We start from the raw sequence: 27,728 nt of genomic DNA, 5'->3' as shown, positions 1-27,728 counted from the left end.
AACCACATGGTGGCTCACAACCATCCGTAATGAGATCTGACTCCCTCTTCTGGAGTGTCTGAAGACAGCTACAGTGTACTTACATATAATAAATCTTTAAAAAAAAAAAATTGAAATTCCAATGTTGTCCCTACAGGGTCTCATTAATTGGCCCTGGAACTTGCTGTGTAGGATTTACTATTGTAGGCTGGCCTTCGATTCCAGAGATCTGCCTGCCTCTGCCTCCCAAGTACACAGGTATGCACCACCACACCAGGTTGGAGTTTTCTAATTTTTAAGAATTTAATACTTTTATTCTTTCTTTGAGAATTTCATGCTCCCTAATTTCTTGTTTTCTGTGTGGGCACCCTCTGACTTGTGTCATGGTTGTCACTGCGTTACATGTCACTGCGGGGCAGCCTTCCCTTTCCTGAAGGTTAACCTTGTGCCCTTTCCTACTAGGGTGATTTCCTCTTTCTGGGGCTACTTCTTCCCCATCCTTTTCTCTGTCCTCAGACTTCTCATCTTACCGCACACGCTTGCCTTCTGGTTAGTTAACTTTCACTTGTCTCAGGTTCCGTTTCTGCCTTTGTTCTTGGTCACTGGACTTGTGTAAGCCGCAGAGCAAACTAGCCTCAATAAGTCTGGGCCCCAGCTTTCTATGCTCACTGTGTGGTAGCATGTTAGTCTAAGACAACAGTTATCAACCTGTGAGTCTCTCCACCTGTAATTCTCAACCCCTTGAGGGGGTCACATGACCTTTCCCAGGGGTCCTGTATCAGATATCCTACATATCAGATTTTACATTGTGATTTATGACAGTAGCAAAATTACAGTTATGGACTAGCTATGAAATATTTTATATTTGGAGCTCTTTGCAACCTGAGGAACTGTATAAAAGGGTCGTAGCCTTAGGAAGGTTTAGAACCACTGATCTAAGACTTGGTTACACTTCAGGCAAAATAACCAAACCCCTAAAAAACCCACCAAAACAAGAAAAAACAAAACAACAAAAACATTCCTGTGAGCAAGTTGATGAAATCCCATTTGCTCCTCTAAAGGAAAAAGGGTGGACATGGGGGCAGGTAGCAGCTATGAAAAGCTAGATCAGAAATCTACACGTTTTGCAAAACGTATAAATTTGGACAGGGTGACATTTCCCTTTTAGAAAAAAAAGCGTTAATGTGCAGTTGGGCTCTTAACAGGTATTTGATATGGTTCATCTCAAAGTTTCCTAGAAAGCTTGGGCCTCCCTAAAGCACTGGAGTTTCATTAAAAGTTTTTGGAGGCATTCTCTAGAGTTCTGTTCTTGTGTATACAATACTACAATTCATTAGAGTCTCTCTAAGGCTAGGCACATTTTTTTCTTTATATTTAATTTTTATTTTTATTTATGTGTGTGGGTGCCCAGGGGGCCAGAAGAGGGTGTCAGAGTCCCCAGAGCTGGAGTTACAGGTCAGCTTCCTATGTTGATGCAGGAGGCCAAACTTTGGTCTTCCGTAAGAGCCTCAGATACTCTTAGGCCATCTCTCTAGCCCCTATATATGCTAAAAACGAAAAAAACAAAAAACAAAAAACAAAAAAAAAACAAAAACAAAAAAACAAAAGCCCCGAAATACAAAAAAGTATTACTTACATACAAATAAGTGTGTTAGTGTGTCTCTCTGTGTGTGTTTTTGTCTGTGTGTGTGTGCATGTGTATGAGTGTGTGTGTGCATGTGTGTATATGCATGAGTGTGCATGGTGTGTGTGCATGTCAGTGCATGTATGTATGCATGTGTGTGTGTGTGTGTGTGTGTATTCGTCTGTGTATGTGTTCTTGTGTATGCATGGACCTGTGTGTGCATAGGGATCCCAGAAGGAAGCATTGGGTGTCTTCCTCTATCACTTTCTGCCTGTCTCTTCTGGAACTTGGAGCTCACGTCTCAGCATGCTCTGGAGACCCTGCTGTGTTAGGCAAAGTTTCATTCTTTTTCACAGCTACTGGAAAGGTCTCCTGACACCCCCCCCCCCCCGCTCTCTTTCCTGTGACTATATGCCCTCTAGAAGTCCTAGGCTCCAGGAATAAGAATAAAGGATAATGCTTTGTATGTGTGAAGTGGCCATAATGAAACACATTTTATATGCTAGCTTAAAAATAATTAAAAAAAAAAAAACAAACCAAAAAACTAAAGTGCTTTTCAGTTCAAAAATAAGGGGATAAAAGTGGGGCTGGGAGATGGCTCAGTGGCTGAGAGGCTGGAGGGATGGCCCAGTGGCTAATAGGGGCTGGGAAGATGGCTTAGTGGCTATGAGGGTCTGGAGGGACCGCTCAGTGGCTAAGTTCACTTACTGTTCTTGCAGAGAACCCAAGTTTGGTTCTTAGCACCCATGTTGGGTGCTCACAACTACCTGTAGCTCAGGGCATCCATGGCTTCTTTCTAACCTCTGTGGGTGTCCGTAGTCATGTGCTCATACACAACCACCCCCACACAAGTACACATAACTAGAAATAAAATAAACCTTTTGAAAGAAGAATAAAATAAGTGAAAAGGAAACGAAGTTAAAAAAAATTGTCTCGTTTGGAGAAACAAAAAGTACTTACTTTGCAATGACTTATCACAAAGGTGGTTTTAAACTCAGGGTGTGCCGGCTCCTGTGAGTTCCCAAAGTGTAGAAAACCCGGCTGCATAACCTCTGCTAGTGGGCTGTGATGGTGTGAAAGAAAATGTCCCCAATAGGCCTTCAGGAAGTGGCACTATTAGGAGGTGTAGCCTTGTTGGAGGGTGCGTGTCACTGGGCGTGGGCTTTGAGGGTCTCAGGTACCCAAGCCAGGCCCAGTGTCTCACTCTCTTCCTGCTGCCTGTCAGCCCAGATGTGGAAGTCTCAGCCACCTCTCCAGCACCACATCTGCCTGCGTGCTGCCTTGCTTCCTGCCACTGATGAGTATAGACTAAACCTATGCCAGCGCCGATGAAATAGTGTCCTTTATAAGAGTTGCGGTGCTCATGGTATCTCTTTACAGCAACACCGACCTTAACTAAGTCAGGGAGACCGCATTCATGCTTTCCCTATACAATAAGAAAATGAATAAGATTTTAGATTGGGTCAAACTCAGGCAAGGTCGCACTTGTTTATAATCCCAGTGTTTGGGGATGCAGGCAGGAAGGCTGACATGACCTCAAGGCCAGCTCGAGTACAGGGCCAGCCTGGGCTAGACAGCAAGATACTGTTTCAAACACAACATAACACAACAACAATTTTTAAAAAAAGTATATGGCTTAGGGTTATATTTACTAATAGTAGGACAAATGGTGGGAAGGACAGACACTAAGAGTGGCTGTTAGCTCCAGACAGAGAAGGTGAAGTCAGGAAGAAGGGTGTAAAGAAACTGACTGAAATAGTAGCCATACGATGCTGTTCATCAACTTCTGGTGATTTTCTTTCTCTTTCTTTTGTTTCTTTCTTTATTATGGTCTGATCGTGTCTGGACAGCCCGTGTCTCTTGGCGACCATTCCCAGTGCTTTTCTTAGGCTTCCTTCACTCTCTTGCCCAGAAGTTTAGCTTATTTTGCTCTGCCCCCTTGTTCTCTCTTCAGAGTGTTTTGTCGGTGTTGGTGCTGCGGGACTAGAGTGACAAGCTGCCCAAGCATGGGAGGTTTGATCATGGGCTCCTTATCTTTCTTGTTTAAGGGTTTTTCTGACAACAAATTGGTGGACATAATCTTTAGAGAGACTAACAAAATTGGATGCTGCTAGTTCTTTCAAACACTGACTGTCAAGGCACAGTAGTATCTGTCTCAGGAATCAATCTCTCTCCCTCTTTTCTCCTCCTCCTCTTCCTAACACACACACACACACACACACACACACACACGCACACACACACACACACACGCACACACACATGATTAACTAATTTTGGTTTTTCTCAAGACAGGGTTTCTCTGTGTAGTTCTGGCTATTTTGGAACTCGCTCTATAGACTAGGCTGTCCTGGAACTCACAGAGATCTGCCTGCCTCTGCTTGGATTAAAGGGATGTGCCACCACATCTGCTGCTGCTGCCACCACCACCACTGCCTCCTTCTCCTCTTCTCCTTCTTCCTGCTTCTCCTCCTCCCTCTTCTTCCTCTTCTTCCTCCTTTTCCTCTTCCTCTTCTTCTTTCTCTTTCTCTTTTTCTTCTCTTCCTCTTTCTTCTTCTTCCTCTTTTCTTCCTCTTCTCCTCTTTCTTTTTCTCCTCCTCCTCTTCTTTCTTCTTCCTCTTATTCTTCCAATTCTCCTCTTCTTTCTTCCTCTTCCTCTTCTTTTTAAATTACCAAGTTGGAAGCACTCAGACTGACATCCTCAGTGTATCAGACTGTACTTCCCTTCTCCAGTTCTCATTGGACTGTAATAGAATACTCCTTACACGAGAGCAGGCGCACTCTGCTGTGGGTCACAGTGCTTCATGGGAAAGCCTTGTTTGTCATTCCCACCGCTGACTTGGACCACACAACACCTCAGCATCAGCAGCCAACTCTTCTGTGATGCCGTGCTTCTCACAGTCTGGAGTCTGTGTTCACCATCCCTTTCAAGAAACTTTATACCCAAGGTAGCTGGAAAGGAATATTCAACTTCATCTTGACACAGCCAACCATTTAGAAGGTGTCACAAAAAGAGCTATGTTCTTTATGTGTATGTGTGAACGCCTTAGTGTATGTAAACATACACAGATAAATGCAACAAAATAAATACAATGAAAAGCACTATAGTAAACCAGCCATGGTGATGCATGCCTTTAATCCCAGTACTTGGGAGGCAGAGGCAGACGGATTTCTGAGTACAAGGTCAGTCTGGTCTACAGAGTGAGTTTCAGGACAGCCAGGGCTACATAGAGAAATGGTCTCAAAAACAACAACAACAACAACAACAACAACAACAACAACAAACAAAACCCAAAACAATAATAATAACAAAAGGAGTACAATAAAATAAAAATGAAATAATAAAAATACACACGTGTACTGTGTGACGTCTTAGGTGCCACAGAGATGCCATAGGTCATGGAAGACAATGTGTTTTTCGTATTTCTAGAACCTGGAATCCCTCGACAATTATAAATAATGACAAGAATAACCTTAAGCCATATCATAGTGTGTTCTTAGTAACATGCCCTGAGCTCACGATCTAGCACCAGCACCCTTGAAACAATGTCCCCTTTAGAGCTAGGGTTGAGACTCAGTGGTATACTTCCTAACTGGTATTTGCAAGCCAAAAACATAAAAAATAAAAATAAATAAATAAATAAAAATCAAATTTAAGCTTTACAAAAATCATGACTACAGAAAAAGAATGAACATATACACATATGTATGCACATATTCATACAGTCATACTCAGCAGAAGACACACTGAGGAAGTAGAATGACCATAAAGATATAGGTTCTTGACATAATTATAACTGAGAGTGGTATTTGGAATGCATAATAACCACTATGATTTAAAAGGAAAAAAATGGAGCAAACTGACAGGTAACCAGAGAAGCTTCAAGGGGGGAAAACCAGGGATGTAGTTCAGTTAGACCAGTCTCATTTTGGTGCTTTTTGTAGATGCTTAAGAAAATGTATATGGGGACTGGAGAAATGACTCAGAGGTTAAGAGTACTGACTGCTCTTCCAGAAGTCCTGAGTTCAATTCCCAGCAACCACATGGTGGCTCACAGCCATCTATAATGAGATCTGGTACCCTCTTCTGGTGTGTCTAAAGACAGTTACATACACATTCATACTCAGACATAGAATAGATGAAATAATTCTTGAAAAAAAAGTCACATTTCCCTAGTGGCTAAAGATGCTGAACACTTTTAAAAATATTTAATGAGTATTTTCCCACAGTGACACCTGCCTATATGGTTGATTGGCTCTTTGGTTGGTTGGATGGGGTTTTTTTTTGTTTGTTTGTTTGTTTTTGTTTTCATGTTCTTTATATATTGTATATATTGTCCTCTATCTGATGCCGTCTTCTGGCATGCAATATATATATATATATATATATATATATATATATATATACACATATATATGCATCAGGCAAAATGCTGTACATGTAATAAATAAATAAATCTTTTAAAAAGAGAAAATATATGTTATGAATTAAACAAATTAGAAAACAATTGGGCTGGAGAGATGGCTCAGTGGTTAAGAGCACCAACTGCTCTTCTAAAGGTTGTGAATTCAAATCCCAGCAACCACATGATGGCTCATAACCATCCGTAATGAGATTTGATACCCTCTTCTGGAGTGACTGAAGACAGCTACAATGTACTTACATATAATAAATAAATAAATCTTTAAAAAGAAAAAGAAAAAGAAAAAAAGAAAACAATCAGTGGCCAAATAAGGGTAATTTTTTCTCTAGTTTTAAAATCTGATAAAAACCCAAGACAAGGTTATGAAACCATTATGAAGGAATCAGGTCATTACGGACTGACTTGCTCATATTAAGACTATGTTCTCCTTGCATTTTGAAAGTAGCTCCTTAATAGTAACATAAATCAATAGCAGTTGTCAATATAAATAAGATAAAATGATATAAATGCATAGATTCTTTTTTTTTTTTTTTTTTTTTTTTTTTTGGTTTTTCAAGACAGGGTTTCTCTGTATAGCTCTGGCTGTCCTGGAACTCACTCTGTAGACCAGGCTGGTCTCAAACTCAGAAATCCGCCTGCCTCTGCCTCCCAGGTGTTGGGATTAAAGGCGTGCACCACCACTGCCCGGCTAAATGCATAGATTCTTAATAGTTTAGTCAATGGACCGAGAAGTACTGTAAGATAAAGACCATTTCTTCATAGTATACCATACTAACTTGAGACAGAAACAAATGGATACTCTGTCCCCTTCCAAGTGTCCCTTGCTGCCACCATCAGAGAGGAATGTTGTGCTGGGTAGAGCAGGAGATGACTCAGAATTGTATTGGAGTGGTTCTCAAGAGTAATCAGTGGTCATCAATGGAGGCAAATATCAGCTGGGCATGGTATCATGAGACAGGCAGTATCATATGCCTCTTAAGATGAGATGGAGGGTGGGAGGGGTTATATGGGTGATGCATTTGAAATAACTGAGCTGGCATTTATTAGCACAAATCTGCTGACCTTGGCACCGACCTCTTTAACCACTGAGGATATAGCCACATCAATAGCTCTACAAATGTTTGTGATAGCTTTAGAAAGTTTTGGGGGTTGCAATAGGAAAAACATAATTACCTCGATAGGCAAATTATGTGGTTCCTGGGCATGGATTGCCAAAGTGGGAGGGGGTGAGGTTGGTGGCCGAATCCCAAGGCTGAATTCCTTTGAAATTAGAATACCACTTTACATTCTATCTATCTCATTTTGGGGGTTTTTATTTTGGTGATGAATTAAACAAATTTGAAAATAGATATTTGTTGGCTCATCCTGTAATTTCAGCCACGTAAGGGACTGGGTGTAGGGAGTAACATAACAAGATGCGACGTCTCATTAACAAACAAACAAACAAAAAACAAATTTGGCTGGAGAGATGGCTCAGCCGTTAAAGGCTAGGCTCACAACCAAAATCCTAACTGCCAAGAAGCAATTAAAAACTCCTTTTAAACTCCTCCATACCATTGCTCTCTATTTAAAGGTTTTGGCCTTCCGAGACTGAAACGGTCTTCTCGCTGTGGCTGACATCCAAGGCCATGCGTAGTTGGAAGACTCTGGGCGAGGAGTTGTAGCTTTTACACAGGACCAAGAGTTGGACTTGTTTTTTCCCTTTACTCTTTCTTAGCTGTGGGCCTTGGCTATGCGGCAATGATTTGAAATAGTCTGAGGGAGGGGGTCATCTATATTTCAACGGGCACACCCACGTTCACAAAACTAGAGGTTCTTTTTGGAGCATGTGAGTGGATCAGTTTATGTTAGCAATTTTCAGAGGTTTCAAAAATAGCTTCCTTGGGGACTGCCACTCTGAAGCCCAAGCAAAGTATAATGGAAAAAACCACCTGGTAGGAATACAGTGAGATTTTTAATTACACACTGGGTAGATCTGCCAAGTTCCAAACATAAAAATAGCGTCTACTTTGGGCTGAGCTCTGGATGGTGTAATGTACGTGATTGCTGGCACACGGCGTTCTGGAGGAAACCTACTTAGATGTCTCATATTTTGGATATTTTATCAGTATATTCCACTCTTTGGGATTGTGGTTTTTCCCATCTTTTCTATTCTCTTAGAAATACTCTTGAATAGGCGTTTAATTAAGCTGTAATTAATTAATTGCTTTCTTTCCCTGTTGCAGAGAGGGTTAGGGTTTACTGTGTGTAGAGGATGTTAAATCCTGAGTGGAAGTGGACACATGCTAAATACCTTGGATTTTTCTGAGCCTTGTTTCCACTTCCTAATATCACTTTAGATGAATGGGTCCTCTAATGTGGCCCAGGGCATCTTCAGTCCTCTACCACAGACACTTCTATAAATCAGGTGGTCCATTTTATTATGGGCATCCCACCAATATTTTGAAATTTCAGGTAGTGAAAATGAGGCCTGTTTGTCTATTTATTTATTTATTTATTTATTTCAAGACAGGGTTTCTCTGTGTAGTCCTGGCTGTCCTGGAACTCACTCTGTAGACCAGGCTGGCCTCGAACTCAGAAATCCACCTGCCTCTGCCTCCCAAATGCTGGGATTAAAGATGTGCGCCACCATGCCTGGCTTGTTTATATATATATATATGTCATTAATTTCAAAGGAGAAACAAGCAGTTAAGAAGAAAAACAGGCATAACCAAATATTTATTTATTTTAAAAAATCATTTATTTAATGTATGTGAGTACACTGTTGCTGTTTTCAGACACACCGGAAGAGGGAGTCACATCCCATTACAGATGGTTGTGAGCGACCATGGGTTGCTGGGAACTGAACTCAGGACCTCGGAAAGAATAATCATTGCTCTTTACTGCTGAGCCATCTCTCCAGCCCCCATAACCAAATATTTATAATGAAATGTGAAAAACTACTAAATAGAATTTATGCATTCAACTAATATGAAATGAAATCTACTAAATAGAATGTTATAGGAGCCCAGAAGGGGGAGTGGAATTTCATCAAGAATGTGCCATGGGTGCTTCCACTGAGGAAGTGAAAGGTTAGTCTTGTAGGATGAAGTGACTTTTCTAAGCAAAATAGAAGGAAGGAATGGGGAAAAGAAGAGGAAAGGTATCCGATGGAGAACATGAAAGCAACTCAGGGTATGTCTTAGTTAGGGTTTCACTCCTGTGAACAGACACCATGACCAAGGCAACTCTTAGTAGGACAACATTTAATTGGTGCTGGCTTACAGGTTCAGAGGTTCAGTCCTTTATCATCAAGGTGGGAACATGGCAGCATCCAGGCAGGCATGGTGCAGGAGGAGCTGAGAGTTCTACATCTTCATCTGAAGGCTGCTAGGAGAAGACTGGCTTCCAGGCAGCTAGGATGAGGGTCTTAAAGCCCACACTCACAGTGACACACTTCCTCCAACAATGCCACCCCTTCTAATAGTGCCACTCCCTGGGCCAGGCATATACAAACCATAAGAGTCAGCTTGTCCTTAGTTGTGTGGGAATTATTATCTCAAAATGAGTGATTTCTGTGTTCAAGAAGATCCGTTTTCTTTTTCAGATTGACGATTACCCAGAATTTCTGAACTCACCAGACAGAGAGATCAACCAGCACATTCGGATTGTCTATTCTTCCACGGTCTTGAAAAAGGAGCGCGGAAAATCGAAAGGGGTTGGGAAATTCCTATTTCCAGCTCACCACAGCAATGCTAACAAAAAAGGTATGTAGGACATTGCATACGTTTTTCTTTTGAGACAAGGTTTCTCTGCCTTTTGATACCCATTGATTTAAGAAAATAATTCTAGTGAAGAAGTACTGAGGGTAAACAGAAGGTTTATGAACCTGAGTCTGGACTATCCACTGGCCAACCTTTGCGCCCCGGGCCACCCACTAGGAAAGGGTGGTCATTTAACCACATTTGTTCATCAAAAATACTTTTTGAACCACGTGGTGGCACATACCTGTAACCTTAGCCCCTGGATGGGTGAGGCAGGAGAATTGCAAGCTCAAGATAAACAGGAAAAGAAGGAATAGAAAAACAAAGGAGAAGCATTGCTGATGGCCTGTCTCTGGCACTACATAGAGGTAAAAACATGCTGTATCCAGGACCTTTGAAATAGTCTCTGTAGTATCTAGGACTGGGGTTAATTCTGGCCGTAGATGGCAAGTGGGGTTGCTAGCCAAGAAGCAGGGTTGGATCACTGGGCAGAAAACTACTCAGAGGAGGCATTGAAGTCACGGACTGTCAGGCTAATTTAACCAAACAGGATTCTTGCTGAAGGCAGGCCGGGGTGGTCAGATGTTATCTGGGAGCATAAAGAAGATAAGGAATCAGGTTAGATACATGAAGTGTGACCATATATAGAACTCAGAGGATCCTGGGCTTCTTTGTTTGCTTTGAGATAGTGTTTGCTCTATAGCTCAGGTTTGCGGTTGAAAATACTCGCTAGGCTTACAGAGGACCTGGGTTCAGTTCCCAGAGCCCATAGGTGGCTCACAGCCATCTGTTACTCCAGACCCAATGCCCTCTTCTGACCTCTGTGGGCACCAGTCACAGAGGTGATGCATATACATACATGTAGGCAAAACACTGCTACACATGAAATACATAAATAAAAGGATTGTATCCTTAGTGTCAAAGGAAAGGTGGGAAGTGAAGGTTTGAGGTGCCCATGGAGAACCCCTTCTTTTGACACTCAAGTAGAGCGGCCACTCACTGTCCACTGGTCTTCACTCCAAACCAGATTGAGAGCCTTCCAGAATGTCAGACAGCTACACAGTAGAAGGAAGTTGTGTGATGTTTTCCCCTTTAATGGACCAGCAGCCCTGCACCTCGATAGCTACAGCATGGGAGCTGTTTGTACCAGGCATCATTAGCAGGGTTATGAAATCCCTGGCCGCTCACTGGTCTCTTGTCACACTAATTAGGACATCTAACTGGTGTTGTTTGCCTCAAATGCATTCTCAACCTGCCCACATGCATCGTTTTCTTGGCTCTTTTTCAACAGGGACAGGAACTTGAAAACATGGAAAGAATACAGAGAAAAGCATTTAAGTTGAATGGGATCAGAATTCCTAGAAACTTTGCAAGTGACATTGAACGGTGGAGAATTTATGTTGTGTACCTCTGTGTGGCTAGTCACAGGATCTCTTCTGTCATCTAGTCTTTACTTTCAGATAACTCGAAGGTATCATCCGAGACGAGTTTCTGCAAGCTGGCCTTGAACTCACAGAGATCCACCTGCCTCTGCCTCCTGCGTGCTGGGATTAGAGGTGTGGGCCTCCATTCCTGCCCACCCCATCTGACAGTCTCACGTGGATGTCCTTTGAAATACAGGCCTTCTCTTATCACAAGAAACAATCAGACACATTACAAGATAAAAGCTGTTCATCCTTTCTATCATGATAACAATGACATACTCTGTTTTCTGTTGAGGTAAACTATTTGGTTAGAGCATCCTTTTATATGTAGGCTACTGTGGTTTACCTCTTAGCTAATGTGGTCTGTAATGTGGTCCTAAAGTGAGGGCTCATGCCCATCTGACCAGCTGTGTCAAAAGAGTCATTACCAAAATCTTTAATGTTAACGATAATGTCACGTCTAGAGAAGCAGCAAGCATGAACTCCTGAGATGTTAAATAAAGGTAATTATTAGGACTGACTTCAAACCTCTCGGGGGAAAGCCCAGGGAATATTTTTATCATGTGGTAAAGTTGTCCACTCTCTAATCAACATGATCATCTGAACAAGGAAAACTTAACATGCAAATAACTTGTAATTAAGGACACTTGCTTTAAATCATCACACATGATTATTAGACCCAGCTTTTCCGGAGATACAAAGAAAAGGTAGTTTTTCTTCGTGAATATGTACGCGTCCTTCTGTGTTTAGATGCAGAGCCATTATTAAATGTGGTGTCAGTCAGCTTTCAGTCACTGCACGGTACCTGAGAGAAATGAACACAGAGGAAGGGGTAGCTCTGCTCACACAGCTGTCCAAGGCCTCTTGGTCCCATGGTTTTGTGCTTTGGCACAGCAGCATGGGTTGGGAGGGAGTGTGATAGAGCAACGTTCTTGGTTACGAACCCATACACAGCCTTTATGTTCTGATATGTCTAAAACAGCTCAATGGCTGTGCCATGTGACTATTCCACCTCCCTCCGATATTCCCAAGTTATTATTTACTAAATCCTATATTCCATCTTGGCTACCCTTGAACAGATGTGCCCTAGACTCTTGGGCTGCTATTCCCCTGACTCCTACATGGCTGCTATGCTCTCTGTCCAGCAACTTCTGTGGCGTGGAGCCTTTCCTTTCCTCCTCCCTCTCCCAGCATGGTGGATCCCTGGGTCCCTCGCCCAGAAATCCTAAAAGTCCCACCTCTGTCTTCCCTGCTCAGCCATTGTTGCTGGCAACTTTACTTACCAATCAGAACCAATTCCGGGGTGTGTGTGGGGGGACAGGGTCCCTCAGTGTCTTCCGGTGAGGACCTGTGGACTCTTGTACAAATAATCTTGGGGACCCAAATTAACATAATACAAACAGCCACAGCAAGCTCAGTGGGTCACAGACACATGCCACTACCCCCAACTTTTACATGGATGCTTGGGACCCGGTCCTGGGTTCTTGTGTGGCGGGCACTTGACTGCTTGAGCCATCTCCCAGCCTACTGACAAATGTCTTCAGTTGGGGTAGCATTATGAACATCCCATCTGACATCCACTGGGCTAGCTGACCAAAGACTTGGTGTCTAAGCCATTTGCTCTAGAGAATAAAATGCCTTCAGGCTTTTGTCATTCTTGCCGTTACCCACAGACTCCGGTACCAGGGTCTAGGAGATCAGGCATTCCACCAACTCCAGAAGCAGGCTGAGCCCTACTCATGCCTTGTCATTTTGCAAATGAAGACTTCAGGCCAACATAGAGTTACATTGGCAGGCACTAGGATTTTTGTGTCACTACCCATTATAAACATTAGGTCCTCATAGACTTGAATTATATGATTAACGGCCACATTTGTTTGTTTGTTTTTAAGTCAAGCAAGAGAGTAATGGCCTTACCTTTTGGAGAAGAAAAGTTTCTAGGAGTTTGAATGAATCCTCTCTCAGGTAAGATTATTTAAACTGGCTGATTGGAACTCATTTTATGTTGCAGTTTTTGAAAATACATTTATATACATTGTACATGTGGGATGTGCGTGCAAGCGAGCGTGCAACAGTGTAGCAGTGTGTATGTGTGTGTGGGGGTTCTGGGGATCCCCCTTGCTGCTCAGGACCTTTACCTGATAAGCCATCTCTTTAGCCCTCGTTTTTTTTTCCCCTAAATAACTTTTCTACTATTTGCTTTAGATTTGTTCTGTGTAGCTCTTATATACAACAATGTACATAAAAAAGTATTTTGGAAAAAAATTTTCCCCAAAGTAAAATCCAGCTAGCTAAAGTAAAATAATGTCATTTAGTTTTTATTTTTATTTAATAATTCAATGTCACAATGTAAATGAATAGTTGATTAAAGTTGAGGTAAAAATAATTATTCGCTGGGTGATGGTGGTGCATGCCCTTAATCCCAGTACTTGGGAGACAGAGGCAGTCAGATCTCTGTGAGTTTGGGGCCAGTCTGGTCTAAAAAAAGTTCCAGGACAGCCAGGGCTATACAAGCAAACAATAAATTATTGACCATGATTATTTACTCTGTGTAGAACAAAATGTCGGGATTTTTTGTTTGTTTGTTTAGTTCAGTTTTCCTTTTTTGGGATGGGGGTCTCATGTAGTCAAGACAGGCCTCTTAACTCGCTATGTAGCTAAGGATGACCTTGAACTCTTTTTTTTTTTTTGAGACAGGTTTCTCTGTGTAGCCCTGGTTGTCTGGAACTCACTCTGTAGATCAGGCTGGCCTCAAACTCACAAAAATCTTTCTGCCTCTGCCTCCCAGTACTGTGACTAAAGACATACGCCACCTCTGCCCAGCTCTGAGAGATTTAAAGAGGGGAAAAATTAAATTAATTTGTGGGAGAGATCAAGAATCCAGGTGACAGTTGGTAAGAGATAGTTCCCAAGGAGATGGGGCCATCAAGGAGACCGGGATGTGAAGACTGGGGTGGGTGATACATGGAACATGTTAGGACTGTGTGATGGCTCCTCTTGATCGTCAACGTGACATAGCCAGAGTCAGTGTTTCCATTGCTGTGAAAAGACACCAAGGCAACTCTTATAATGACAATATTTAATTGGTGCTGGCATACAGGTTTAGAGGTTCAGTCCATTTTCATCAAGGTAGGAAGCATGGCAGCATCCAGGCAGACATGGTGTTGGAGAAAGGGTTGAGAGTTCTAGGTCTTGATCTACAGACAGCAGAAAGAGACTGTGTACCACACTGGGTATAGCTTGAGCATAGGAGACCTCAAAGCCCACCCTCACAGTGATGTACTTCCTCCAACAAGGCCACACCTCCTCCAACAAGGCCACACCTCCTCCAACAAAACCACACCTCCTAATAGTGCCACTCCCCATGGGCCAAGCATTCAAACACGAGTCTGTGGGGGCCATTCTTATTCAAACCACCACAAGCCTGTTATCTTGAATATGAGCCAAATAAGCCCTTTCCTCCCCTTAGTCACTTTTGGTTATAATATTTATCACAGCAACAGAGAACAAAACTCCTACAGGATATAAGCAGTCCTGCGTGGCCTCAAAATAGACCCTGAAAGTAAAGTTGGATACATCCTTTGGAAAGCTTCTTTTTAAAAAAGGTTTATTTTATTATTTACTCTGTGTGTGTGTGTCTGTGCACGTCCAAGAAGAAAGCTGGGGTTTGGTACTGGTGGCCCCCGGTGTGTGGGGCACAGCATTCTGTCTGCTCTGATGTTTGTCCGTCAGCTTCATTCAATCTCACTGAGTCCCATAGCCTTCACAGGGCAGCAGAGCTGGAAATTCACATTTTACAGCTCCCACTGCTGGATGTGGGCCTGTTCACACCTTGCGTTAAAAATTTAAAAATCCCAGGGAAAGGTTGGTGACAATCCCACTGGAATAGAGGATGTGCCGCTGAAAAATACCCAGCAGCCAGGGGGCCAGAGTCTCTCAAAACACTGGGGCTGCCTGGCAGTGGTGGCGCATGCCTTTAATCCCAGCACTGGGGAGGCAGAGGCAGGTAGATTTCCGAGTTCGAGGCCAGCCTGGTCTACAAAGTGAGTTCCAGGACAACCAGGGCTACACAGAGAAACCCTGTCTCGTAAAAAAAACCAAAACCAAACCAAACCAAACCAAAACAAAACACTGGGGCTTACGTGTTTCATGAGTGCAAATGAGGAGTTTCTAAGTAGAGGGCGTGGGAGCGGAGTTGAGTCTCTCTGAGAGCGTTCTCCAAGTGTCATCTCCGTAATTAAACAAAGTCTAAACAAAAGGTAGGATGGATGGAGGACGGGAAGCACAATAATTAGAGGGCCACGGTCACGCGATGCGCACAGGCAGAGCTCCACACAGGCAGAGCTCCGCAGCGCCTCTCAGATGTGAGGATGAAGCCTAATTATGAAAAGCTGCTGGGTCGGAAGAAGGAAGCTGCTGTCTTGGGACATCAGATGCATAAGTGAGATTACTTTTCAGGATAGTAATAAACAACAGGTGTAAGCACCCAAGGGATGGATGGAAAACAGACTCGTGGTCTCTGATGAGGAGATTAGTACTCAGGTTTCTCTCTCCTTCGGGTGACTTCCTCAGTGGACAGGTCTGTGCATTCATAGAGCTTACAAGAGAAAACACAGGGAGACATTTCACTGTTAAAAACTCACTTGTGTGTACGAGTGAGCATATCTTTATGGGGGGTGTCACTTTCCATCTGACGCTTTGAGGCAGGGTCTCTCACTTAACTTGGAATTTAGCTGGTGACCAGTAAGCTTCAGGGATCCTCCTGTTTCAGTCCTCTATCTCCTGAGGTTCTGAGGGTCCTCCTGTCTCTACTACCCCCACCTTGTTAGCATTTTGTCTAAGCTCCGCCCCACGGTTGCCTGGCAACAGTCAGATGTGCCTGACTCACTATAAAAGGGGCTTCGTGCCCCCTCAGCTCTCTCTTGCTCTTTTGCCTTCTTGCTCCCGCTCTATCCTCTTGCCCCTTCCCCCCTCTCTTCCCACTCCTCCCCTACATGCTCATGGCCAGCCTCCTCCTCTCCTTCTCCTCCTTCTCCTCCTCCTTTCCCTCCCCTCTCTCTCTGCCTTTTTTTTTTTTTTTTTTTTTTTTTTTTTTTTTTGTCTCTACTCCCTGAACTCCCCTCCCCATGCCCTGAATAAACTTTATTCTATACTATACTGTCCTGTGACTGGTCCCTCAGCACGAAGAGATACTTCAGCATGGGCCCTCAGAGGTACCCCCTTCCCCCACACATCCACCAAAACATATTCCTTCTCTCCTTATTTTTTTATAAACACGACACGCCTCATGACGTCCTGGGGGGTTTTAACTCAGGTCCCACGCTTGAGCATCAAACATTTTTGCTTCTGAGCCACCATCTCCGACTTTTTTTTTTTTTTTAAGGAAAAGTATCTTCTGACCTCGTTAAGAGTCAGAGGGTTGGAAACCACACTCTCCTGTCATTTGTTAATGGAATCTTGGTTGGTTTAGGGCAGCAGCATCTCGTTTTAGAGCACCGGCCCTCCTCCTGGATGCCATTTCTAGAAATGTCACTTAAATCTGCAATATCCGCAAGCTGACAGCCATGGGAGGTTCCATCAAGTGCTTCCCATGTTTAAAGGCAGACCACCCCCACATACTCTCTAAATTTGGAAATGATCTTATGTGATGTAGTAGCGGTGAAAGAGACTGTAGTGTCTCATGTGTGTGGGGTTATCTTGCCATTGCAGCCCCGCAGAGCAACTTGAACTTCCAGAGCACAAGCCACGAGCATGGAGATGTTCTGCCTTCTTGTTACTATATCCATACTTGGTTCTTTTTGAGGCTCCACGGTGAGCACATCCTCCTTTAACTGAAAACAAACAAACAAACAAACAAACAAACACTTCAAAGCAAGAAAGGAGGAAGAGGTCGCTAGGACAGAAGTCAGTGACATAAGTAATGATGGAGGGGCTGGAGAGACGACTCGATGGGTAAGGAGGCTGGCTGCCCTTGCAGAGGACCAGAGTTTGGTTCCCAGCATCAGTGTTGGCTGGCCCACAACCAACCAGAGCCAGCTCCTCTGGTTCTAGTACCACGTTAGGGCATGTGTGGGTTCCTACACCCACACACAGGTGCACATATACAAGCATAAAAATAGAATAGATGATTTGAAATAGAAATCGTGACAGTGGAAAACATTAACACCTCATCTTCCTTTCTTCTTGACAATCGTAACATCCTTTTCTTTATGTGTCCCCAGTAATGGCCAGCATCTTGGAGAAGGTTAGGAGTTTGGTTTTTTTTTTTTTCCCTTTAATTTACACTGAATTTCCACAGCACTCACTTTGCTGAGTACACAAAGTCCGAAGACAAAGGTTTAGTCACCATTGGAATCCGGTCACTCTGTGGATGCCAAGTCCCCTCTGGGGACAAAGGCAGTGTTTGCTTTCTCAGAGCATGTTCCCAGCAGCTGCTAAAACTCTGAAACTCGACGCCTTGTACACAGCCTGGAGTATTTACAGTGGTGCACAGACCTCGGTGGTGCAAGAGAAGGTGTTTTGTGACTGTTTCATAACTTCCATACAGATGCCGCTATGGAGTTAAAATGGCTGCTGCCTAAATTTTAAACAAGCAACATTTCAGTTGTAGCCGCCGACTTTAAGGTGCAGAGAAGGAGCTGGGGATTGAAACCCAGAGCAGTCAACAGTACTGTACTCATAAGAATGCATCTTGTTTGTTTAAAATTAACTTCGGAAATGGATTAGAGAGATGGCTCAGCACTTGAGAGCACTGGCTATTCTTGTAAAGGACCCAGGTTCAATTCCCAGCACCTACCTGGCAGCTCAGAACTGCCTGAAACTCCAGTTCTAAAGGATCTGATGTCCCCTTTGGTCTTACACTAGGTGCATATGTGGCACACAGACAGGCAGGCAAAACACCTATGCACGTACATATTAAAATAAAATATTAAAAAACAAAACAAAAGAAAGAAAAAAACTAGCCAAGCTAGTGCTAGGTGGCACACACTTTTCATCCCAGGATTAAACTCAGGAGTCAGAGGCAGGTAAATCTCTGAGTTCAAGGCCAGCCTGGTCTAGAGAATGAGTTCCAGGACAGCCAGGGCTACACAGAGAAACTCCATCTTGAAAACCAAAAAGTAAAAAACAAACAAGCAAAGTCCTTTCAGTGAAAGTTGGGACTCCAAGAAGACCCAAAGTATCCATCATTAAAAAAAAAAAAAATGCCTTTGTAGGATGTGATGGTGCAGAGGCTTGTGGATCCCTGAGAGTTCAAGGCCAGCCTGGACTACATAGCAAGCACCAGGCCAACCACTGCTACAGAGTGAGAGACCCCATCACAAAATCCCAAACAGTGACAAAAGCCGAAATCTAAAAAGGCAATTCTTTGTATGACATTGGTAGGGTTTTATCTCCGAAAGAAGAACATGCCAAGAGACAGCCACACCCAACTTCCGTGGTCAGTGGTAATGATGTCTTAGTTACTTTTCCCACTGCCACAGACAGAATACTTGGCAGAAATGACCCAAGGAAGGATTTATTATGGTTCACAGTTTTAGAAGTTGTGGCCAACCACAGAGGGAGAGGCACTGCAAAAGGGCTCAGACTTTGATGGTGGCAGTGCATTTTGGTGGCTGTTCACACTATAGCAGACCAGGAGACATAAAAGGAGGCCAAACCAGGGCCAGGTATGGCTTTCAAAGGCCCACCTCTGTGACCTATGTCTACTATCCAGGCCCCATGGCCAAAAGGAAATGTAGCCTTGGAAATGGTGCACAGCTGGGACTGAACACTCAAAATGACACTAGAGATTCAAACCATCACAGAAAATGGGATCTGGTCACCCCCTTCTCAGAACTAGCATTCTATCTACATGAAGTTAGTTGCTTCCCGAGTCATGAATTGCTGAAACTGGTGGCTAGATTCTCTTGGTTCCTCGTTGTTAAATTCTCAATGTCGTATTTAATGCTCATCTCTACCCACAGGTCCCACCAGGAGAGCGGTGCTCCATTCAAGGACCCAACTCCCCGTCCTTCAGCCCTCAAGGAACTGTCCCCTGCAGGCCAAGGCGCCTCTCGGCCTTTGCCTACCCTAGCTAGTTGTCAGTCTAAGGCAGCTACTGGCATGCCTGCCTCCCTGTCTCTTGCATCAAGCACAAAAGAGCCCCAGGAGCTTCCAGATCCCAGAGACTCCCCAAGAGAAGGTTCTTTCAGGTTTGATGGGAACAAAAGTGAGTTTGGCTTAGGAAATTCTCTCCCAGCCTCTCCTTTGCACAGCTGCCCGAGCCTGGAGAAAGAAGAATCTGAACTTCATCTGTATATTATTTCTGCAACCTCATCAATATTTCTGCACCTAAAGAGTTCATGGAACAACTACATTATAGTAAGTGACCGAGGAAGCCAGCCTTGACCTCCGCGTGTTTGCTTCAGGTTTTTTTGTTTCATTTTGTTGTTGTTGTTGTTTTATTTTTTTAGGGCAGGCATGCTTTCCTGTTCTCTCTCTCCATTTTGGGTACTGAGCCTTGGAATTTAGCGACTGTCATGAGAGGGAGAGAGGAATGCACTGGGCAAATAAGGGCATATTTTATTCAGGTGTTTGCACCTGAATGGTGAGAAGAGTATTAATGAGAGGTGTCTTGGGGACTGTCCAGTTAGCTAGGCAGTTTAGACCACTGTTAATCTTGCAGAGGGCCTGAGTTTGATTCCTGGCACTCAGGTGGCATGTCACAACCATCTCTAGCTCCAGTTCCAGGGTATCTGATGTCCTTTTCTGGCCTCCTTAGGAACCAGGCATGTATGTGGCATATGTATGAAAGAAAGAAAGAAAGAAAGAAAGAAAGAAAGAAAGAAAGAAAGAAAGAAAAGAAAAGAAATGGAAAAGGAAAAGAGGAAGGAAGAAAAGAAAAGAAAAGAAAAGAAAAGAAAAGGAGAAAGGAAGGAAGAAAGAAAGAGAGAGAGGGCTGGTGAGATGGCTCAGCGGGTAAGAGCACCGGACTGCTCTTCTGAAGGTCCTGAGTTCAAATCCCAGCAACCACATGGTGGCTCACAACCATCCGTAACGAGATCTGACACCCTCTTCTGGTGTGTCTGAAGACAGCTACAGTGTACTTACATATAATAAATAAATAAATAAATCTAAAGAGAGAGAGAGAGAGAGAGAGAGAGAGAGGAAGAGGAGGAAGAAGAAAACTGTGAGGGAAAGAGAAGGAAGCTAGGCTTTTGAGGAACAAGGCCCATCATGACGAAGTCTTTCCAGGGCCTTTCGCAGTTAGCTGGGCGACACAGAACTCAGATGAAACTGAACAGCATCAGTCTGTCTCTGTACCCCCTTAAAAACTTTACTGTTCTGGTGTGCACACATATGTATGATACGGGAGGGCACACGTATGACACAGTGTGCGTGTGCAGGACGGCTTCTTGGAGTTGCTTCTCTCCTCCATCTTTCCAATGTTCTGGAGCCTGAACTCAGGTCATCTGGCTTATGGAGCAAGCGCCTTTGCTCACTGGCCCGTCTGCAAGGCTCCTGTTCTTGTATTTCCTTACTGCACTAGTTTAACAACTATTGCGAGAATTATTTTTTCAATCTAGATATTAATTGTCTAAGTCTCTATTTCCTCCCTCCCTCCCTCCCACCCTCTTTTTCTTTCTTTTCCTTGTGCCCACCCCTTAAAACAGGCCAGCCTTGAATCTGCAGTAACACTTCTGCTTTAGCCTTTCAAGTTCTGGGATTACAGGCACGTGCCACCACACCCAACTAAAACAAGGCTACTGAACACAGAATGGGTTCAGTGCCTCAGTGAGTGTTACATAGTAACTTTCAGTGAAGAACTTTTATCCAGAGTGCTCACTTTTGGTTATAAGACAATGGCGGGCATGCCCTCCACAGCTGAGCCGCAGCACAGTCTCAGTTAAGATGCCGTTACCACATGAGAATCAGTTTTAAAAATAGCTACTAGCTGGGTGGGGATGCTTCTTTTAGTCCTAACACTCAGGAGGCAGAGGCAGGTGTATCTCTGTGAGTTCAAGGTCAAGCTGGTCTGCCTAGCCTGAGCCAGGACAGCCAGGGCCACAGTGACACCACATTTCAAACCAACCAACCAACCAACCAACCAACCAACCAGCAACAACAGGAAAACTTATTAAAATATATTCTGGGTTATTTTCAGTGATCTTAATTTCTATTAATACCTTCCAACATAGTTTTAGTAAATACAGAGCTTTTTTTTTTTTAACAGAAGAAACTAGTAAAAATAAGTTTTATAAGTGACAGCATACTTCACAAGGATCCAAAATATCTAAAATTCCTCCCTAAAAATTTTAAAAAGCGTTCTCCAAGTTAAAAATACAAACAAATCCTAAATAGAGGAAAACTGGTTTTCTAAAAAATAGTTGTCATAAATTCTAATTAAAAAATAAAAACTTGGGCTAGAGAGATAGATGGTTCAGCGGTTAAGAGCACTGGCTGCTCTTCCAAAGGTCCTGAGTTCAATTCCCAGCAACCACATGGTGGCTCATAACCATCTGTAACAGGATCTAACGCCCTCTTCTGGTGTGCCTGAAGACAGCAACAATGTACTGTTGCTACATAAAAGAATAAATAAATCTTAGAAAATAAAAATGTAATTGACTTTTTTTTTTTTTTGAGACAGGGTTTCTCTGTGTAGTTCTGACTGTCCTGGAACTCACTTTGTAGACCAGGCTGGCCTCGAACTCAGAAATCCACCTGCCTCTGCCTCCCGAGTGCTGGGATTAAAGGCGTGCGCCACCACCGCCCGGCTGTAATTGACTTTTTATAATTTACAGTCTACATAAATATTTTACCTTTAAGTTTTTATTTGTGTGTATGCGTGGGTGCCTGAGTGTAGGCTTGGGTTCCCACACTGTACAGGAGCCCTCAGGGGTCAGAAAAGGGCTTTGAGTTCCCTGGCACTGGAGTTACAGGCAGCTGTGGGTCATGTGGATGATTGAACCTGAACCCAAGTCCCCTACAGGAAAAGAAAGCTGTTCTTCCCATTTTCAAAGGAGACCGCTGAGGCACAGATAAGTTAAAAGTACAGCGCAGGGCTAGGATTTGAACCCAGGGAATATTTTCTTACTCTACTGTAGAGAGAACATCTTGTGTATTGTATGGATGTATGACCTGTCAATTAAGAAGCCTATGGTCTATGGCTCAGACAGGAAATAGAAGGGGGGACATCCGGGAGGAGAGAGAATTCTGGGATAGAGTCAGGCCGACAGGAGATTCACCCGGTGAGATGTGAGGAGACCGAGGCATGGTACCTTAGCACGGGTAACCAGCCACATGTCAGAATGTAGGTTAAAATAATTGGGTTATCTGAAGTTATGAACCAGTCAGGCTAGTCTGCCTGGCTGTATGGCCAAGGTATTTGTAATTATAGTTTGAGCCTGAGTCTTATTTCTGGGAGCATGGGGCTGGGAGGAAGAACTGGGTCATAACTTCTACACGATACCCACCAGAATAAGGATGGATGGAGGGGCACCATCTTCATGGTTTGCTAGATCCTGTCATTAAAAATGTTAGCGGATGACTAGAAGGAAACAGAGTCTTATGGACACAGCAGAGCAACTGCACATCTGAACTTGCAGCCATTGTGACAGCATGCACAAAACCCACCCAAGCCTAAACAGACCAAATCCTGGGATGGAAGGAGAGCTGGACCTATGAAGTCCACCATCATGGACGTTTTTTTCTTAAACACAGAAGTGATGAACTATTTAGAAAAAGCACCTAGTTTTTCTTATACTATATAATAGCTACCTTGACAAAAGAATAGGAGTAACTCAGGGACAGGAGAACAAACGAAAACAACTCAGAAGCTCCTTCTGTTTGTGAAGATGTAAAATAAAGAGGGGCAGGAGAGATGGCTCAGCAGTTCAGAGAACCGGCCGTTCCTTCAGAAGCCCTCAGTGTGATTGCTAGTGCCTCCGTGCTGCTAACAACTGTGACTCCAGTTCCAGGGGATCTGATACTCTCTTCTGGCTTCAATGGCCTCCGGCATGCATGAGGTGCAAACACATACATACAGGGAAAATACCCATACATACACACAAAATAAATAAGTAAACATTAAAAATACAGAAGACTTACCTCAAAAGAAAAACCGAAGCAGGGAAACATCAGTAAACGATAATCTAAATTATTACTTTCTGAGTGTTCTGTTTACTTGCTTCTAAGGTTTAAAAATGTTTTATGTGCTCAAGTGTTTTGTGTGCATCGTGTATGTATGTGTATCGTGTGTGAATTGCTTCTGAAGGCCAAAATAGGGTGTGGGGTTCCCTGGAACTGGAGTTACAGATGGCTAAAGAGTTTGTTGTGTGGGTAGAAACTAAACACAGGTCCTCTGGAAGAGCACTGAGCCATCTCTCCGGTTCCCAGTACTATCTGTCTTAAGGACTAAGTAGGAGGAACTGGAAAGATGGCTGAGTGGATAAGAGCACTAGGACCTAGGTTCCATACCTAGCACAGATGTGGTGGCACACAATTTTATTTTACTCCAGTTTCAGGGGATCTATCACCTTTTCTGGCTTCACCTGGCAGCAGACACATTAAACAACAACAGAATAAGTGGGAAATGTTAACATGAAAGATTAAAAGAAAAATGAACTCTATCAATAAGGGAATAGTTAACAAAGTATTGTACGGGGCTGGAGAGATGGCTCAGTGGTTAAGAGCACTGACTGCTCTTCCAGAGGACCTGAGTTCAGTTCCCAGCAACCACATGGTGGCTCACAACCATCTGTAATGGGATCTGATGCCCTCTTCTGGTGTATTTGAAGAGAGCAACAATGTGCTCATATACATAAAATAAATAAATCTTAAAAAAAAAAAAAGAATTAGAAGAGGCACTGGGATTATAAAAATCAGCTTAGGGGCTGGTGAGATGGCTCAGTGGGTAAGAGCACCTGACTGCTCTTCTGAAGGTCTGGAGTTCAAATCCCAGCAACCACATGGTGGCTCACAACCATCCGTAACAAGATCTGACACCCTCTTCTGAAGTGTTTGAGGACAGCTACAGTGTACTTACATATAATAAATAAATAAATCTTTAAAAAATAAAATAAAAATCAGCTTAGAGCAAAAGCAAAGTATATCTATGCGATAAATACTGAGTAGTCTTTGAAAAATTATAGTAAATCTATATACACAAAATCGATCCAGTATATTATAAATGTAAAAAGTCAATTTTCAGATTAATATATGTGGTATGATTTAACTAGTAGTAAATCCATATTATAATAAATGTACCAGTATATAAACACTGTAAGTGTAGATGTTATAATTAATGAATTTGTATTGTCTAGAAGGAAAAAATTCAAAATGCTAATAGCTGCTATGGATGGTATGTAGACAGGAAAGGGGAAACAGAATGTGTATACTTCACTTCATGCATTTACTGTCCACACTTGGTAAATCATTTTAAAAATACAGAATTCAGCCAGGCTCTTTAGCATGTTCCTTTAATCCCCGCATTTGGGAGGCCTGGGCAGGTGGGTCTTTGGGAGGTTTGAGATCAGCCTGGTCTACAAAGCGAGGTCCAAGCCAGAGCTACAAATCGAGACCCTGTCTCAAAACAACAGTAATGACAAAAAGACAGAATTTGCACGTCAACCTTGAGCGAAAGCCGTGGCACTTGGTGTATTGTTCCAATTTGAGTGTGCGTGAAGGAAAATTGAACGTGAATACTTTTTTTTTTTTTTTTTTACAGTGAAAGACCTTTGTATTTAAAACTTATAAAGACCAAATCATGAAAAAAAATTCCTTGTGAAGTTATCAAATTCTAGACTGACTTATGAAAGTAAAGCATAAGGGAGGCCATGGGGATTCAAGTGTGGACACATGACACCGAGCAGAAGCAGAGACTGCCTTTTGTAGACAAAAATCCTGACAGTCTCCCTCTCCTCTTTCAGAGAGCCACTCTTTTACAAGATCCTCTATGTGCCAGTGAGCACAATGATGTCATCAGGAATCCGAAGCCGTACAGGTAAGGCTTGATGTGGGATACTCATTAGAGATTTCTCTCTGCACTTCTAGATTTGTGCGGTGTGTGTGGTTGGCTGCCATATTCAAACGCCTACCTCAGCCTCTGCCATACGTTTTAGATCTGCAAACACAAGTATTCACGGAAACAAGTTGGGAGCCAGAGAAAAGGAGGTGTAAGGGACTGTCCTGGTTGGGTGTGTGTGTCAACGTGACATGGGCTGGAGTTATCACAGAGAAAGGAGCTTCAGTTGAGGAAATGCCTCCACGAGATCCAGCTGTAAGGCATTTTCTGAATTAGTGATCAAGAGGGAGGGCCTAGCCTGTTGTGGGTGGTGCCATCCCTGGGCTGGTAGTCTTGGGTTCTATAGGAAAGCAAGCTGAGCAAGCCAGGGGAAGAAAGCCATTAAGTAACATTCCCCTCATGGCCTCTGCATCAGCTCCTGCTTCCTGCCCTGCTTGAGTTCCAGTCCTGACTTCCTTTGGTGATGAACAGCAATGTGGAAGTGTAAGCTGAATAAACCCTTTCCTCCCCAGCTTGCTTCTTGGTCACGATGTTTGTGCAGGAGTAGAAACCCTGACTAAGACAGTGACTGAAACACAGTGGATGGAGGTGTGAGGGTGCATCACAGACGGCACCCCTTGCTCCTCCCCCATGGAAATAAACAGGGTGAACTTTAGGAGGACTTTGGGCACTAACCCTGTCTTTGGGTTTTATTGCTGTGAAAATGAAACACCATGACCAAGGCAACTTTTACAAAGGACAACATCTCATTGGGACTGGCTTACAGGTTCATAGGTTCAGTCCATTATCATCCAGGTGGGAAGCATGGCAGCATCCAGGCAGACAGACACAGTGCTGGAGATGCCAAGGGTTCTACATCTTAGTTGGAAGGCGACCAGGAAGAGACTGTCTACCAGGCAGCTAGGAGGGTCTCAAAGCCCACCTCCATAGTGACACACTTCCTTCAACAAGGCCACGCCTCCTAATAGTGTCACTCCCTGGGCCAAGCATAGTCAAACCACCACAGTGAGTAACAAGTCCCTGAAAAGCCCCCAGCCTGGAGCTTGCCACAGCCAGGGAGTGCCCCTTCTGCTGCAAATCTCCATTTCTGAGCACAGTGCCAGGTGAGGTCAATCTCTTAAAGGATTTCATTTGTCTCGTGTGTGTGTGTGTGTGTGTGTGTGTGTGTGTGTGTGTGTGTGTGTGCAGGTGTGTGTGCATGTGTGCATGTGTGTGCATGTGTATGTGTGTGCTGCATTCACACCCTATTACATGCCCTGCATGTATGTGGAGGACAGAGGACAACATTTGTGAGTCAGTTCTCTCCTTCATCACGTGGGGCCTCAGGACTGAAGAGAGGTTGTCTCCCTTCACCACAGTCCTGTAACCTGCTGAGCCGTCTCCATGTCCCTTCTAATGACAACAAGTTTTATTCCCAGAATCCATCTGAGGGGCACAATGGGCAAAATAAGATTAATATAATACTAAAATGTGTGTGTGTGTGTGTGTGTGTGAATTTACAGTGGGAGGGGTGTTGGAAAGATGGATTAGTGTTCAGAGTATGTATATACTGCTCTTGTAGAGGATCCTAGTTCAGTTCTGAGCTCATGTCGGACTGCTTTCAATGGTCTGTTGCTCCAACTCCAGGGCGTCTGATGCATCTGGCCTCCAAGTATGGTGTCACTCATGTGTACATACATGTACACACACACACATACACACACACACACACACACACACACAGAGAGAGAGAGAGAGAGAGAGAGAGAGAGTTCATTATTTTACTTTCCATGGTGGAAGAGCATTTCTTTCTGAAAAGTTTCCTTGCAACAACAGAAAGTGTGCATTAGCTTGGTGCTCTGCTCTTTGTACCAAGTGCCCCACCTCTGTCTAAAACATAGACTGTCTATCAGAACATACGTAGCCTCCACATGACATTTACAGCTGCCGGCCACTTATACCAAGTGATACAGCTTTCCCTGTTGAGTAATACATGGACATATTTCTGTATAAATACACCTATTTCAGAAAAGGAGGTAATGGAAAGAAAACATTAAACAAATATTATTACCTAGGGCTTCTGGACTGTGTTAATGGTACAAATGAGCCCATGGAAAAGTTTACTAGGGACAGCAGAAGTGTGGTGGCTGGTCAACAACAGGGGTGAACAGCGAGTTAGAGAGTGATTGACAGTTCATTTCGTGGGGTGTAGGACCTCACTGCTTGTCAATGATAAAGCTAGGAAGATGAAGTTTAGTTAAGATCCTACCAGTCACAGCTGGAAGGTGGGGGCACATGCCTTTGATACCAGGATTAAACTCAGGAGGCAGAGGGGCACAGGGGCACAGGGGCACAGGGGCAGAGGGGCAAAGGGAGAGTCAGAGAGAGAGTCAGAGAGAGAGGGGGGAGGGAGGGAGAGAGAGAGGCAGAGAGGCAGAGAAGCAGAGAGGCAGAGAGGCAGAGAGGCAGAGAGGCAGGCAGAGAGGCAGAGAGGCAGAGAGGCAGAGAGGCAGAGAGGCAGAGAGGCAGAGAGGCAGAGAGGCAGAGAGGCAG

General features: G+C 43.6%; 1 protein-coding gene across 1 annotated transcript in view; it reads left to right on the top strand.

Moving 5' to 3' along the window:
* The window catches only part of C9H12orf56 (chromosome 9 C12orf56 homolog), a 52,659-nt gene that overhangs the window by 5,600 nt on the left and 19,331 nt on the right, over positions 1–27,728 (top strand). The window contains exons 2-5 of the mRNA XM_021205834.1: positions 9,614–9,773; positions 13,087–13,159; positions 19,159–19,555; positions 25,102–25,175. Of these exons, the coding sequence (XP_021061493.1) occupies positions 9,614–9,773; positions 13,087–13,159; positions 19,159–19,555; positions 25,102–25,175 (704 nt within the window). The remainder of the gene's footprint in view (positions 1–9,613; positions 9,774–13,086; positions 13,160–19,158; positions 19,556–25,101; positions 25,176–27,728) is intronic.

This window comes from Mus pahari, chromosome 9, assembly GCF_900095145.1.
Source record: "Mus pahari chromosome 9, PAHARI_EIJ_v1.1, whole genome shotgun sequence".
Taxonomy (NCBI): domain Eukaryota; kingdom Metazoa; phylum Chordata; class Mammalia; order Rodentia; family Muridae; genus Mus; species Mus pahari.
Note: the sequence above shows the minus strand (reverse complement) of the source record. Positions and strands in the feature narration are given on the sequence as shown.